Here is a 13,883-nt window from a genome sequence, read left to right as displayed (position 1 = left end):
CCCGAACCGCCCTAAACCCGCTTTAAACCCGCCCAGAACCGCTCTAAACCCGCCTTAAACCCGCCCTACACCCGCCCTAAAACCCGCCCTACACCCGCCCTAATTTGCCCTAAACCCGCCCTAAAACCGCTTTAAACCCGCCCTAAACCTCCTTAAACCCGCCCTAAACCTACCCTAAACCGCCCTAAACCCGCCCAGAACTGCCCTAATCCCGCCCTAAACCCGCCTCAAACCCGCCCAGAACCGCCCTGATCCCACCTTTAAACCCGCCCTGATCCGCCCTAATCTTGCCCTAAAACCCGCCCCAAACCCGCCCAGAACCGCCCCAAACCCGCCCCTAAAGCTGCTCCGAACCGCCCCAAAACCCGCCCCAAATCTGAGGGGAACCGCCCCAAAAACCTGAGGGGATCCGCCCCAAAACCCGCCTCAAAAACCTGAGGGGAATCCTCCCACAATCTGAGGGGAACCACCCCAAAATCCGCCCCAAACATGAGGGGAACCGCCCCAAAACCCGCCCCAAACCTGAGGAGAATCGTCCCAAAACCTGAGGAAAACCGCCCCAAAACCCGTCCCAAAACCCGCCCCAAACCTGAGGGAAATTGTCCCAAACCTGCCCCAAAACTGCCGGGAATTGTCCCAAACCCACTGAGAATCCCCCAAAACTGCCGGGAATTGTCCCAAAACTACTGAGAATCGCCCCAAAATTGCCAGAAATTGCCCCAAACCCACTGAGAATCCCCCAAAACTGCTGAGAATTGTCCCAAAACTGCTGAGAATCGCCTCAAAACCACCCAAAAAAATGTCCCCACATCTCCAGGACAATCCCAAAACTGAGAGGAATTGTCCCAAAACCTCCAGGACCACCCCAAAACTGCCGAGAATTGCCCCAAACCTGCCCCCAAATGGGGTGGGCTGAGCCCAAAACTTGAAATATGAACATCAGGATTGAAAATTTGGGATGAAATCATGGGAAAATGGGGCCGAGTTCCTCATTGGGGCATCAGGGCTTCAAAATTTGGGATAAAATAATGGGAAAATGGGACTGAGATAATAATTGGGCATCAGGGATTGAAAATTTGGGATGAAATAATGGGAAAACGGGGCTGAGCCCAAAACTGGGCTTCAAAATTTGGGATAAAATAATGGGAAAATGGGGCTGAGTTCATCATTGGGGCATCAAGGGATGTAAAATTTGGGATGAAAATTTGGGAATTTGGGGCTCAGCCATCCCTGGGAATATTCCTCCCACTCCCACTGTGGGATTCAGCATCTCCTTCCCAAATATCCCCCCCAAAAAAACCCCAAACCATGAATTTCCTGAAAAAAACCCATGAATTTCCTGAAAAAAAAAAGTGTTTTTACCTCACTTAAACAACTAATCCAGGTTTTCAGGATGGGGAAAAAAATAAAAAAATAAAACAAACCCAAGACCAGGGGATGACAAGAACATCTTTATAGGAATCAAAATTAATTTAAACCAGGCGAAATAAATTAAAACATTAAATATTAACTTTCAGTGCAACATATACAGAAGACATGAGAGTAACCATGACTTTAAAAAAAAAACCAAAAAAACCAAAAAACCCCAAAAACAACCCCAAAAACAACCCCAAAACAGAGGGAAAAGCTCCGGGTTGGTTACTAAGGGGAGATGGAGGCTGTGCCTCCAGCCCGAGGAGGTTTCCTGGGATTTAAATTCATTTATTATTCACAAAAAGCCGGGATTTGACCCCAAAAATGAGCCGGGGGTTTTTGTAGAAAAATAAATCCCCATCCTGGCGGGGGTTTGGGTTCAAATCCCAAAGATTTGGGGTTGAACAATCCCGGGAAAACGACCCAAAAGTCGAGGGGAAACCCGGGAAAAGGCCGGGCAGGGGGGAAACGCCCCAAAAAAAGGATCCAGAGCACGGGAGGGGGGAGGGGACAGTCCTGGGGGGTCCCCAGGTGTCCCCAGGTGTCCCCAGGTGGTCCCCGGTCTGTCACACACCTGTGGGGACGGGAATGGCAGCGGTTACAGCCCGGGGTGTCACCTGCCCCAGGTGTCCCCAGGTGTCCCCTGTGTCCCCCACCTGTCCCAGGTGTCCCCCCCATCCCCTGTGTCCCCAGGTGTCCCCTCACCTGTCTCAGGTGTCCCCTGTGTCCCTCACCTGTCCCAGGTGTCCCCTCACCTGTCCCAGGTGTCCCCCCCCATCCCCTGTGTCCCCTGGTGTCCCCTCACCTCTCCCAGGTGTCCCCAGGTGTTCCTCATCCATCCCAGGTGTCCCCTCACCTTTCCCAGGTGTCCCAGATGTCCCCTGTGTCCCTTCACCTCTCCCTGGTATCCCCAGGTGTCCCATGGATGTCCCCAGGTGTCCCCAGGTGTCCCCAGGTGTCCCTCACCTGTGTCGCTGTGGCAGCAGGACGCTCCCCCCTTGAGCAGCACCCCCGGTTTCTCCTGTCACCCCCAGGTGTCCCCAGGTATCCCCAGGTGTCCCATGGATGTCCCCAGGTGTCCCTGTCACCCCCAGGTGTCCCCAGGTGTCCCTCACCTGTGTCGCTGTGGCAGCAGGACGCTCCCCCCTTGAGCAGCCCCCCGGTTTCTCCTGTCACCCCCAGGCGTCCCAGGTGTCCCCAGGTGTCCCCAGGTATCCCCAGGTGTCCCCATGGATGTCCCCAGGTGTCCCTCACCTGTGTCGCTGTGGCAGCAGGACGCTCCCCCCTTGAGCAGCCCCCCCGGTTTCTCGGGGCCGGCTCCGGGCTCGCGGCACCAACCGGGACAGGGACACGGACACGGACAGGGACAGCGCTTCCGCAGGCGGCAGCAGCTGGGGACAGGACATGGGGACATTGGGGACATTGGGGACACTGGGGACAGGGAGAGAGAATGGGGACAGGGACATGGGGACATTGGGGACATTGGGACGTTGGGGACAGTGGAGACATTGGGAACAGGGACATGGGGACATTGGGACATTGGGACACTGGGGACAGGGGCACAGGGACAGAGAATGGGACAGGGACAGGACATGGGGACATTGGGGACAGGGACATGGGGACATTGGGAACGTGGGGACAGGGACATGGGGACAGGGAATGGGGACAGGGAATGGGGACATTGGGGACATTGGGGACATGGGCACAGGGACATGGGGATCTGGGGACACAGAGAATGGGGACAGGGATGGGAATGGGGACAGGGAATGGGGATGGGGACACAGGGAAAGGGAATGGGGATGGGACAGGGAATGGGGACAGGGACAGGGATGGGGACACATGGAATGGGGACAGGGATGGGACAGGGAATGGGGACAGGGACGGGACAGCGATGGTGAGAGTGATGGGGACAGGGAATGGGGACAATGAATGGGGATGGGGGACAGGGATGGGACAGGGATGGGGACAGGGTTAGGGACAGGGATGGGACAGGGTTGGGGACAGGGATGGGACAGGGATGGGACAGAGATGGGACAGGGTTAGGGACAGGGATGGGGACAGGGATGGGGACAGGGATGGGGACAGGGATGGGGACAGGGTTAGGGACAGGGATGGGACAGGGATGGGGACAGGGTTAGGGACAGGGTTGGGGACAGGATTAGGGACAGGGATGGGACAGGGTTAAGGACAGGGATGGGACAGGGTTAGGGACAGGGTTAAGGACAGGGATAGGGACAGGGTTAGGGACAGGGTTAGGGACGGGTCAGGGCTGTCCCCAGGAGCTCCCCGGTGGCACTCACTGCACCAGGACGCAGACGGTGACGAGCAGCGCCGAGGCCACCACGGCCACCACCAGCAGGGCCGTGATGGTCTGCTTCTTCTGGGTGGCTGCCACCACGGCCAGCAGGTCAGCGTGCTCACAGCGTGTCCCCACGTACCCCGAGTGACACCTGGGGACACAGAGCAGGTCAGCGTGTCCCCACACACCCCGAGTGACACCTGGGGACACACAGGGACACAGAGCAGGTCAGTGTGTCCCCACACACCCCGAGTGACACCCGGGGACACCAAGGCTGGAGTTTTGGGATCACTGAGACACCAAACCCTGAATTTTGGGAACCCCAGGACATCAAGCCCAGAGTTTTGCTATCCCCAGCACACTGACCCCACACTTTTGGGAATCCCCAGGACACTGACCCCACAGTTTTGGGGTGTCCAAGGTTTGGGGTACTCACACGCAGGCGGGTTTCTCCTGACCCCACAGTTTTGGGATTTCCCAGTGACCCCACAGTTTTGGGGTCGGGGTTTGGGGCATTGACCCCACGGTTTTGGGGTCAGGATTTGGAGCACTGACCCCACAGTTTTGGGGTGTCCTAAGGATCAGTTTTGGGGTACTCACACGCAGGCGAGTTTCTCCTCCTGACCCACAGTTTTGGGATTTCCCAGTGACCCCACAGTTTTGGGTTTCCCAGGACACAGTTTTGGGGTCGGGATTTGGGGCACTGACCCCACAGTTTTGGGGTCGGGATTTGGGGCACTTACCCCACAGTTTTGGGGTCGGGATTTGGGGCACTTACCCCACAGTTTTGGGGTCAGGATTTGGGGCACTGACCCCACAGTTTTGGGGTCAGGATTTGGGGTGTCCCAGCACCCTGACCCCACATTTTGGGGTGACCCAGGTTTGGGGCACTCACACGCAGGCGTGTTTCTCCTGACCCCACAGTCTTGGGGTCTCCCAGCACCCTGACCCCCCAGTTTTGGGGTTTCTCCTGACCCCCCAGTTTTGGGGTTTCTCCTGACCCCGCATTTTTGGGGCACTGACCCCCCCGTTTTGGGGCCAGTTTTGGGGTGTCCCGGTTTTGGGGTACTCACACGCAGGCGGGTTTCTCCTCCTGCACCAGGAAGCGGCAGGTGCCGTGGAAGCAGAACTGCCGGTGCGAGTCGGGGCACTCGTGGAAGTGCGACCGCACGGCCGCCGCCACCGGGGCTGCGGGAAAAACGGACGGAAAAAGGCGATTTTGGGATGTCCCCAACGCTGCCAGGGGGTCCCCAAAAAAGGGGATCCCACCGGGGAGCGGCCCCCGCCCCACAGCCCCCGGGATGGGCACGGATCCCTGGGGAAAGGGGCGGCAGGAGGGACACGGGGCTTGGCTGCCTCCCACCCCAAAAGGAGATTTCCCACCCCAAAAAGGAGATTTCCCACCCCAAAAAGGAGATTTCCCATCCCAAAAAGGGGATCTCCCAACCCAAAAGGGGATTTCCCACCCCAAAAATGAGATGTCCCTTCCCAAAAGGAGTTTTATCCATCCCAAAAGATTTCCCACTCCAAAAGAAGATTTCCCAGCCCCAAAAGATCTCCATCCAAAAAGGAGATTTTCCACCCCAAAAGAAGATTTCCCACCCCAAAAAGGTGATTTCCCACCCCAAAAAGGAGATTTCCCACCCCAAAAAGGAGATTTCCCACCCCAAAAGGAGATTTCCCCCATCCCAAAGGGCGAGCAGAGCTGCTTTAGGGCCACCCCAAATCCATCCCAGCCGGGTCCTGCCTCAATAATCCCTCAGGAATTTCCTAAAGAGCTTAAAAGGGAGGAGGAGGGAGCCCAACCCGCTCCTGTTTCCCATTAAATCCCACAAAATCCCGTTCAATCCCCCCCTGGTTCGAATTATCCCCCGGAAGGGAAGATCCTGCTGGGGATGGTTTGGGATCGAGGCACTTCCGATCCACCCCCGGCTCCTGAGATTGATGGCAGCCCCAAAAAGGGGGGATTAAATCCCCTTTTGGGATTGGGATGTCCCCATGTCCCCAACTCTGGAAGAGCCACCCTCTGGGAAGAGCCACTCCCACCCCAAAAGGAGATTTCCCATCCCCAAAAGGAGATTTCCCACCCCAAAAAGGAGATTTCCCACCCCAAAAGGAGATTTCCCATCCCAAAAGGAGATTTCCCATCCCAAAAAGGAAATCTCCCACCCCAAAAGCGTTTCTGGCCCCACAAGGAAAGGGATTTCTTTTTGGGACCAGAAACCCTTTATTTTTTTTGGGACTAAAACCCCCTTTTTTGGGACCAGAAACCCTTTATTTTTTGGGACCAAAACCCCTTTTTTTGGGACCAGAGACCCTTTATTTTTTTGCACCAGAATCACTTTGTTTTTGGGACCGGAAACCCTTTTTTTGGGACTAGAAAACTTTTCTTTTTGGGACCAGAAACCCTTTTTTGGGGTGCAGAAACTCTTTCTTTTTGGGGCTGGAAGCTCTTACTGTTGGGCTCAGAAACCTTTAATTTTTGAGACCAGAAACCCTTTCTTTTTAGGACCAGAAACTCTTTGTTTTTGGGACCAGAAACCTTTTCCTTTTGGGACAAGAAACTCTTTTTTTGGGGACCAGAAACCCTTTGTTTTGGGGACCAGAAACCCTTTTTTGGGATGGGAAACTCTTCCTTTTGGGGCCTGAAACCCCAGTTTTTAGGACCAGAAACCTTTTGTTTTTAGGACCAGAAACCCTTTTCTTTTTGGGATCAGGAACCCTTTTTTGGGGTGCAGAAACTCTTTCTTTTTGGGGCTAGAAGCTATTCCTTTTAAGACCAGAAACCCTTGTTTTTTAGGACCAGAACCCCTTTTTTTGGGACCAAACCCCTTTTTTTTGTGGCTGGAAAACCCTTCCTGCTTTTCCCCTTGGAATTTGGGGGCAGGATCCCACCCGGGTCCCCGTTACCCCACAAAGGGGAGGGTTGGGGTGCCAGAAAACCCCAAAATCTCCCAAAATCTGATTTTTTGGGGTCACTCACCGCTCCGGCCGGCCGTGCTGTTGTCCAGCGCGTGGCAGGCGGCCAGCAGGACACCTGGGGGGGACACGGGGGTCAGCCACCCCAAAAAACCCCCCAAAAGCCCCCAAAAAACCCCAGGGGAAGGATTTGGGGTGGCCAAAACCGCCCCAAGAGTTTGAAGGAAAACGCGGGAATTTGAAGGAAATGTTTAAGGAACATCATGAGGGTGTTTTTTGCTTTTTGAAGGAAAAAATTCCAGTTCTGGGTGGGCATCCATCCCCTGGGCATCCCAGTCCTGAGTGGGTGTCCGTCCCCCTGGGAATTCTGTTGGAATCAGTGGGTGTCCATCCCCTGGCATTCCGGTTCTGGGTGGGCATCCATCCCCTGGGCATCCCAGTGGGCATCCTGGTGGGATCGCTGTGTGTCCATCCCCTTGGCATTCTGGTTCTGGCGTCCATCTCTTGGGAAATTCCATCTCTTGGGAAATTCCAGTTCTGGGTGGGCATCCATCCCCTGGCATCCCGACGGGATCACTGCGTGTCCATCCCCTGGCATTCCGGTGGGATCATTGCGTGTCCTTCCCTTGGCATTCCAGTTCTGGGTGGGCATCCATCCCCTGGGCATCTTGGTGGGATCGCTGCGTGTCCTTCCCTTGGCATTCCAGTTCTGGGTGGGCATCCATCCCCTGGCATCCCGACGGGATCAGCGTGTCCTTCCCTTGGCATTCCAGTTCTGAGTGGGTGTCCATCCCCTGGGCATCCTGGTGGGATCATTGTGTGTCCATCCCCTGGGAATCCCGGTTCTGGGTGGGCATCCATCCCCATTGGCATTCCGGTGGGATCATTCCGTGTCCATCCCGGTTCTGGGTGGGCATCCATCCCCTGGCATCCCAGTGGGATAGTTGGGTGTCCATCCCTGGGCATCCTGGTGGGATCATTCCGTGTCCATCCCGGTTCTGGGTGGGCATCCATCCCCTGGGCATTCCATCTCCTCCATTCTCCTCGCCAGCTCCTCTCCGTGGGCCGGTGGAAATCCCAGCCCTCATCCCCGATCCCGGCCCTTGGGACGTTTTCCGTGCCCAGCGTGGGGACACTGGACACCCCCTGGACACTGGGACAATCCAGGCTGGAGCTCTGGCGTGGGGCTGGACACTGGGACAATCCAGGCTGGACACTGGGACAATCCACGCTGGAGCCCTGGCGTGGGGCTGGACACTGGGACAATCGTGGGGCTGGACACTGGGACAATCGTGGGGCTGGACACTGGGACAATCGTGGGGCTGGACACTCGGACAATCCACGCCGGAGCTCTGGTGTGGGGCTGACCCAGCCCCGCTCGGTTTTCCAGCCCCATCCCACGCCGTTCTCCGGGATCACCGGGAATCTCTCCCTCCCGAGCCTTCCCACGGCGCTTCCAGCAGCTCCATCCCGTTAATTCCCAGCCTCGCTTCTCCGTTATCGCCGCGTCCCTTCCCCGCTCCCGATTCCCTCCGGACCCGCCCGGTCCCGTTCCCTGTCAGCAGCCGGAGCCGTTCCCCCTCTCCTTCCCCGCATCCCGCGGGGCTCCGATCCCACCGGGAATGGGAATTACCGGCAGCGCTCAGCTCAGACGGGCGGGGAAGCGCAGCGGCACCGGAGAGAGCCCCGGGAACGGGACACGGGAGGACGGGCACGGCGCTGGAGCCGCCGGGGCAGCCTCGGCGGACCGGCAGCACCGGGACACGGCGGCGGAGCGGGGCCGAGCCCCGGAGCGCCGCTTCCCACCGGGACACCGGAGCTGCGGCTGCGGGACACCGGCGGGACAAAGCACCGGGATCTGCCTTCCCTACCCCGGGAGCATCCCGGAGCGCAGCTCCAATTAGCCCCCAGCCCTAATTAGCCGCTCTAATTAAGCGAATGACCGCGGCCGTACTCACGCGTGGCGGCGGAGGCGCCGTTCCCACAGGGAACGAACTTCGGGAGCGCCCGCGCGGGGGAATTTGGGGGGAATTTCGGGGGGATTTTGGGGGAATTTCGGGGGAATTTTTGGGGAATTTTGGGGGGATTTCGCCGCGTTCCCGTAACGGACGGAGCCGAGCCCCCCCCCGGTGGGGGTCCGGCGGGGCTGGGGGCGCGGAGCTCCCCCCGGTTCGAGCCCCCCGAGCCCCCCGCACCTACCGAGGGCGAGCGCGGCCGGGCCGCCCGCCATGGCGGGGCTGCACCGGAGCGAGCGGGGCCGGGCCGGGCCGGGCCGGGCGGGCGCTGCCGGCGGGGCCGCTGCGGGGCCGAGGGGCGGCTCCGCCCGGCGGAAATGGGCGGCACCGGCCCGGCCGGGGCGGGGACAGCGCGGGCAGGGCACGGCCGGACCGCCCCGGACCACCGGGAGGGACGTACCCCCGGGAACACCCGGGACCACCGGGACACCCTGCAGGACCCACCCCGGGACACACCCCGGGACCACCGGGCACCTTGAGGGACCCACCCCCGGGACGGACATACCCCCGGGACCACCCGGGACCACCGGGCATCCCGCGGGACACAACCCCGGGACACCCGGGACGGACACACCCCCGGGACCACCGGGACGGACATACCCCCGGGACCACCGGGCACCCTGCGGGACCCAACCCCGGGACCCTCCGGGACCTGCAGGACCCACCCACGGGACCCCCCGGGACACCCTGCGGGACCACCCAAACACCCTGCGGGACACACCCCGGGACCATCCGGACACCCCCCGCGACACATCCCGGGACCTTGCGGGACCCACCCGCGGGACCCCCGGGTCACAGTCCGGTACCCCCCGGGACCCCTCGGGACCCCCCGGACACCTTGCGGGACCCACCCCCGGGACACACCCCGGGACCCACCCCCGGGACCCTCCAGGACCTGCGGGACCCACCCACGGGACCCACGCCGGGACCCACCGGGACCCACCCCCGGGACACACCCCGGGACCAGCCGGGACCCCGCGGGATACACCCCCGGGAACACCCGGGACCCCCCAGTTCCCTCAGGAAACACCCGGGACCATCCGGGACCACCCCTCGTCGGGACCCTCCGGATCCCCAGGGCACCCCATCACTGTCCCCTTCTGATGGGACCCCCCAGGACACCCCCGAGGTCCTCCAAACACCCCCAGCCGCTCAGGGACCCCCCAGAGACCCCCCCAGACCCCCTGAACCCCCCTATCATGGACCCTCCAAGACCCCTTGGACCCACCACCCCCGGGACCCCCCAACTCTCTGGACCCCCTGCCCTTGGTCCCCCCGGACTTCCCTGTGCCCCACAAGGACCTGCAGCCCCCGGGACCCCCAAACCTCCCCTAAAACCGGCCCTGCCCCCCCCGGGACCCCCACGGTCCCCCTGGTGTGCAGTCACTGCCTCTCCCCTGGTGCCACCCATGGGGGGACCCAGCCCTGGGTGTCCCCAGGGGATCCCCCCCACCCTTCCAAGGCTGAATTTTGGGGTCACCCTGTGTCACCCACATGGGGAGCCCTCGGCCCCAGCTCAGTGTCACCCCCATGGAGGTGGGGGGTGGGGGGCAGGAGGGACCAGTGCCCCCCATGAGCCTCCCAGATTGCCAAAGCCCTGCCAGCACATCCTGTGTCATCCCCGCTGCTGCTGATCCCAGCTTTGGTCATCCCGAAATCTGCTGATCCCACTGTTGGTCATCCCGAAACCCACGGAGTTCCCACCCTGCTGATCCCATCCTTGATCACCCCAAAATCTGCTGATCCCATCCTTGGCTATCCCAAAACCTGCAGGGCCACCACCCTCAGTTGTCTCAAAACCCATGGAGCCCTCACCCCACTGATCCCATCCTTGGTCACCCCAAAATCTGCTCAGCTCACCCTCGGTCACCCCAAAACCCACAGAACCCTCACCCCACTGATCCCATCCTTGGTCACCCCAAAATCTGCTCAGCTCAGCCTCGGTCACCCCAAAACCCACGGAGCCCTCAGACCACTGATTCCACCCTTGGTCATCCCAAACCTGGCCAGGGGTGTCCAAATCCATCCAGTGGTGACCCAAACCTGGCCAGTGGTGACCCAAATCCATCCAGTGGTGACCCAAACCTGGCCAGTGGTGACCCAAACCTGGCCAGTGGTGACCCAAACCTGGCCAGTGGTGTCCAAACCTGGCCAGTGGTGACCCAAATGTCTGACTCATGGAAGCCCCTGGGTGTGGGGCCAGGGGGGTTTGGGGAGGTCTGTGCCAGGCTGTGTCCCCTGGCATGTCCCCCCTGTGTCCCCCCCATGTCCCCCCGTGTCCCCCCATGTCCCCAGACGTGTCCCCCCGTGTCCCCGCCGTGGGAGCCGTTCCCGTTCCCGTTCCCAGGTGATAACATCTCCCCTCGGCACTTGAAAGCGGCTCTTTGAAGGGACCGGCAGCGGCTCCTCCCGAACCCCAACGCCCCACGAGCCCCGAAATGCGGCTCCAGAACCCAGAGCCCCGGCACCCCAAAATCCCCCTGGAGCTCTGGCACCACGGCACCCCAAAATCCCCCCGGAGCCCCGGCACCACGGCCCCCCAAAATCCCCCTGAGCCCCGGCACCTCGGCACCCCAAAATCCCCCCAAACCCCGGCACTGAGGCCACCCAAAATCCCCCCGGAGCCCCGGCACCGAGGCCCCCCAAAATCCCCCCAAGCCCTGGTACCACAGCCCCCCAAAATCCCCCTGGAGCTCTGGCACCATGGCACCCCAAAATCCCCCCCGAGCCCCGGCAATGAGACCCCCCAAAATCCCCCCAAGCCCCGGTACCATGGCCCCCCAAAATCCCCCTGGAGCTCTGGCACCACGGCCCCCCAAAATCCCCCCTGAGCCCCGGCACCGAGGCACCCCAAAATCCCCCTGGAGCTCCAGCACTGAGGCACCCCAAAATCCCCCTGAGGCCCCCCAAAATCCCCCCGAGCCCCGGAACCATGGCACCCCAAAATCCCCCTGGAGCTCTGGCACTGAGGCCCCCCAAAATCCCCCCGGAGCCTCCCGGATCGCCTGGGGGCTGCGCATTCCTTCAGGGATCCCACGGCGTTCCCACCCTGCAGGACTCATCCCAAATATCCCAAAGTGCATCGGAATGTGATCCCAGAACATCCCAGTGCCCCAAAAACCCCAAAATCCAAAATCCCAGTGCCCCAAACATCCCAAAATCCAACACCCCAGTGCCCCGACCATCCCAAAATCCAACATCCCAGTGCCCTGACCATCCCAAAATCCAACACCCCAGTGCCCCAAAATCCCAAAATCCAACACCCCAGTGCCCCAATCATCCCAAAATCCCAGTGCCCTGACCATCCCAAAATCCAAAATCACGGTGCCCTAAAAATCCCAAAATCCGACATCACAGTGTCCCAAACATCCCAAAATCCAACACCCCAGTGCCCCACACATCCCAAAATCCAACATCCCAGTGCCCCGACTATCCCAAAATCAAACATCTCAGTGCCCCAACCATCCCAAAATCCAAAATCCCAGTGCCCCAAACATCCCAAAATCCAACACCCCAGTGCCCCGACCATCCCAAAATCCAACACCCCAGTGCCCCAAACATCCCAAAATCCAACATCCTGGCGCCCCAAACATCCCAAAATCCAACACCCCAGTGCCCCAAACATCCCAAAATCCAACATCCCCGTGCCCCAAACATCCCAAAATCCAACATCCCAGTGTCCCAAACATCCCAAAATCCAACACCCCAGTGCCCCGATCATCCCAAAATCCAGCCAGGGAGGAGCCAGGGGGATTTGGGGTGATCCCAAGTGCCCCCAAAGCAGATGGAATGTGGGAATGATGAGGAAAAGGCGGCTCCTTCCTGCTTGGAACCAGCAGGATTCCCAATGTCCACCGGCATTCCTGACCCCAAAAACCATTCCTGACCCCAAAAACCATTCCTGACCCCAAAAACCATTCCCGACCCCAAAAACCATTCCTGACCCCAAAAACCATTCCCGACCCCAAAAACCATTCCTGACCCCAAAATCCATTCCCGACCCCAAAAACCATTCCTGACCCCCAACCAATGTTCCCGACGCAAACCAACATTCCTGACACCAAAAAAAAAAAAAAAAAAATCCCAACACCAAAAAAAAATTCCTGACCTCAAAAAACATTCCTGATCCCAAAAACGTTCCCAACCCCAAAAACCATTCCCAACCCCCACTGGTATTCCCAATCCCAAAAAACATTCCAGACCTCAAAAAACATTCCTGAGTCCAGCCAACATTCCTGACCCCAAAAACCATTCCCAGCCTCCACTGGTATTCCCAATCCCAAAAAACATTTCTGACCCCAACCAACATTCCCAACCCCAAGGAACAATCCTGACCCCCAAAAATCATTGCTGACCCCAAAAAACATTCCTGACCCTCTGCCAACACTCCCAAGTCCCAAAAAATGGGATTTTGGGATTTATCCGGGCTGGAGAGCAACACTGCAGACCTCAGTTAATGGGAAAACCCACCCAAAAAATGGGATTTTGGGATTAATCCAGGCTGGAAAGTGACATTGCAGATCTCAGCAAATGGGAAAACCCACCCAAAAAATGGGATTTTGGGATTTATCCAGGCTGGAGGGTGACACTGCAGTTAATGGGGAAACCCACCCAAAATATGGGATTTTGGGATTTATCCAGGTTGGAAGGTGACACTTTGGACTCCTTCATGCAGAAACCAGTGGAAAAACCTGCCCAAAAAATGGGATTTTGGGGATTTATGCAGGCTGGAGAGCAGACCCCAGTTAATGGGAAAACCCACCCAAAAAATGGGATTTTGGGGATTTATGCAGGCTGGAGAGCAGACCCCAGTTAATGGGAAAACCCACCCAAAAAATGGGATTTTGGGATTTAGCCAGGTTGGAAGTTGACACTGCAGTTAATGGGAAAACCCACCCAAAAAATGGGATTTTGAGGATTTATGCAGGCTGGAGAGGAGAACCCACCCAAAAAATGGGATTTTGGGATTAATCCAGGCTGGAAAGTGATGTTGCAGATCTCAGCAAATGGGAAAACGCACCCAAAAAATGGGATTTTGGGATTTATCCAGGCTGGAGAGCAGCACTGCAGATCTCAGTAAATGGGAAAACCCCCCCAAAAAAAGGGATTTGGGGATTTAGGGACTGCCAAACTCCCTCCATGCCCTCATGGAGACGACTCCACCTCCCTGAGACGTGCCAGGAACGTTCTCCTCGATCAGATTCTCACCCCTCTCACTGTGCCGTGACTTCCATCCC

At 58.7% G+C, this 13,883-nt stretch overlaps 1 protein-coding gene across 1 annotated transcript; it reads right to left on the bottom strand.

Moving 5' to 3' along the window:
- Window positions 1-1,438: 1,438 nt before the first annotated feature.
- Window positions 1,439-8,963, bottom strand: TGFA (transforming growth factor alpha). The gene is made up of 6 exons (XM_032752400.3): window positions 8,831-8,963; window positions 6,696-6,749; window positions 4,786-4,900; window positions 3,714-3,863; window positions 2,668-2,804; window positions 1,439-1,987 (listed from the first exon to the last, which is right to left on the bottom strand). The coding sequence occupies exons 1-6, from the start codon at window positions 8,859-8,861 to the stop codon at window positions 1,980-1,982; spliced, it is 495 nt and encodes a 164-aa protein (XP_032608291.3). The 5' UTR covers window positions 8,862-8,963; the 3' UTR covers window positions 1,439-1,979.
- Window positions 8,964-13,883: the final 4,920 nt, after the last annotated feature.

The sequence above is a fragment of the Taeniopygia guttata genome, chromosome 22 (genome assembly GCF_048771995.1).
Source record: "Taeniopygia guttata chromosome 22, bTaeGut7.mat, whole genome shotgun sequence".
In the NCBI taxonomy this organism is placed as follows: domain Eukaryota; kingdom Metazoa; phylum Chordata; class Aves; order Passeriformes; family Estrildidae; genus Taeniopygia; species Taeniopygia guttata.
The sequence above is the reverse complement of the archived record's forward strand: the minus strand, read 5'-3'. Positions and strand labels throughout refer to the sequence as shown.

Excerpts from the sequence above, each read along its gene's own strand:
- TGFA (XM_032752400.3), bottom strand. The coding sequence starts at position 8,861 with ATGGCGGGCGGCCCGGCCGCGCTCGCCCTCG. Across the intron at positions 6,750-8,830 it reads CCCGGCCGCGCTCGCCCTCG|GTGTCCTGCTGGCCGCCTGC; the intron begins GTAGGTGCGGGG and ends TGTCCCCCCCAG. Across the intron at positions 3,864-4,785 it reads GAGGAGAAACCCGCCTGCGT|GTGTCACTCGGGGTACGTGG; the intron begins GTGAGTACCCCA and ends CTGTGTCCCCAG.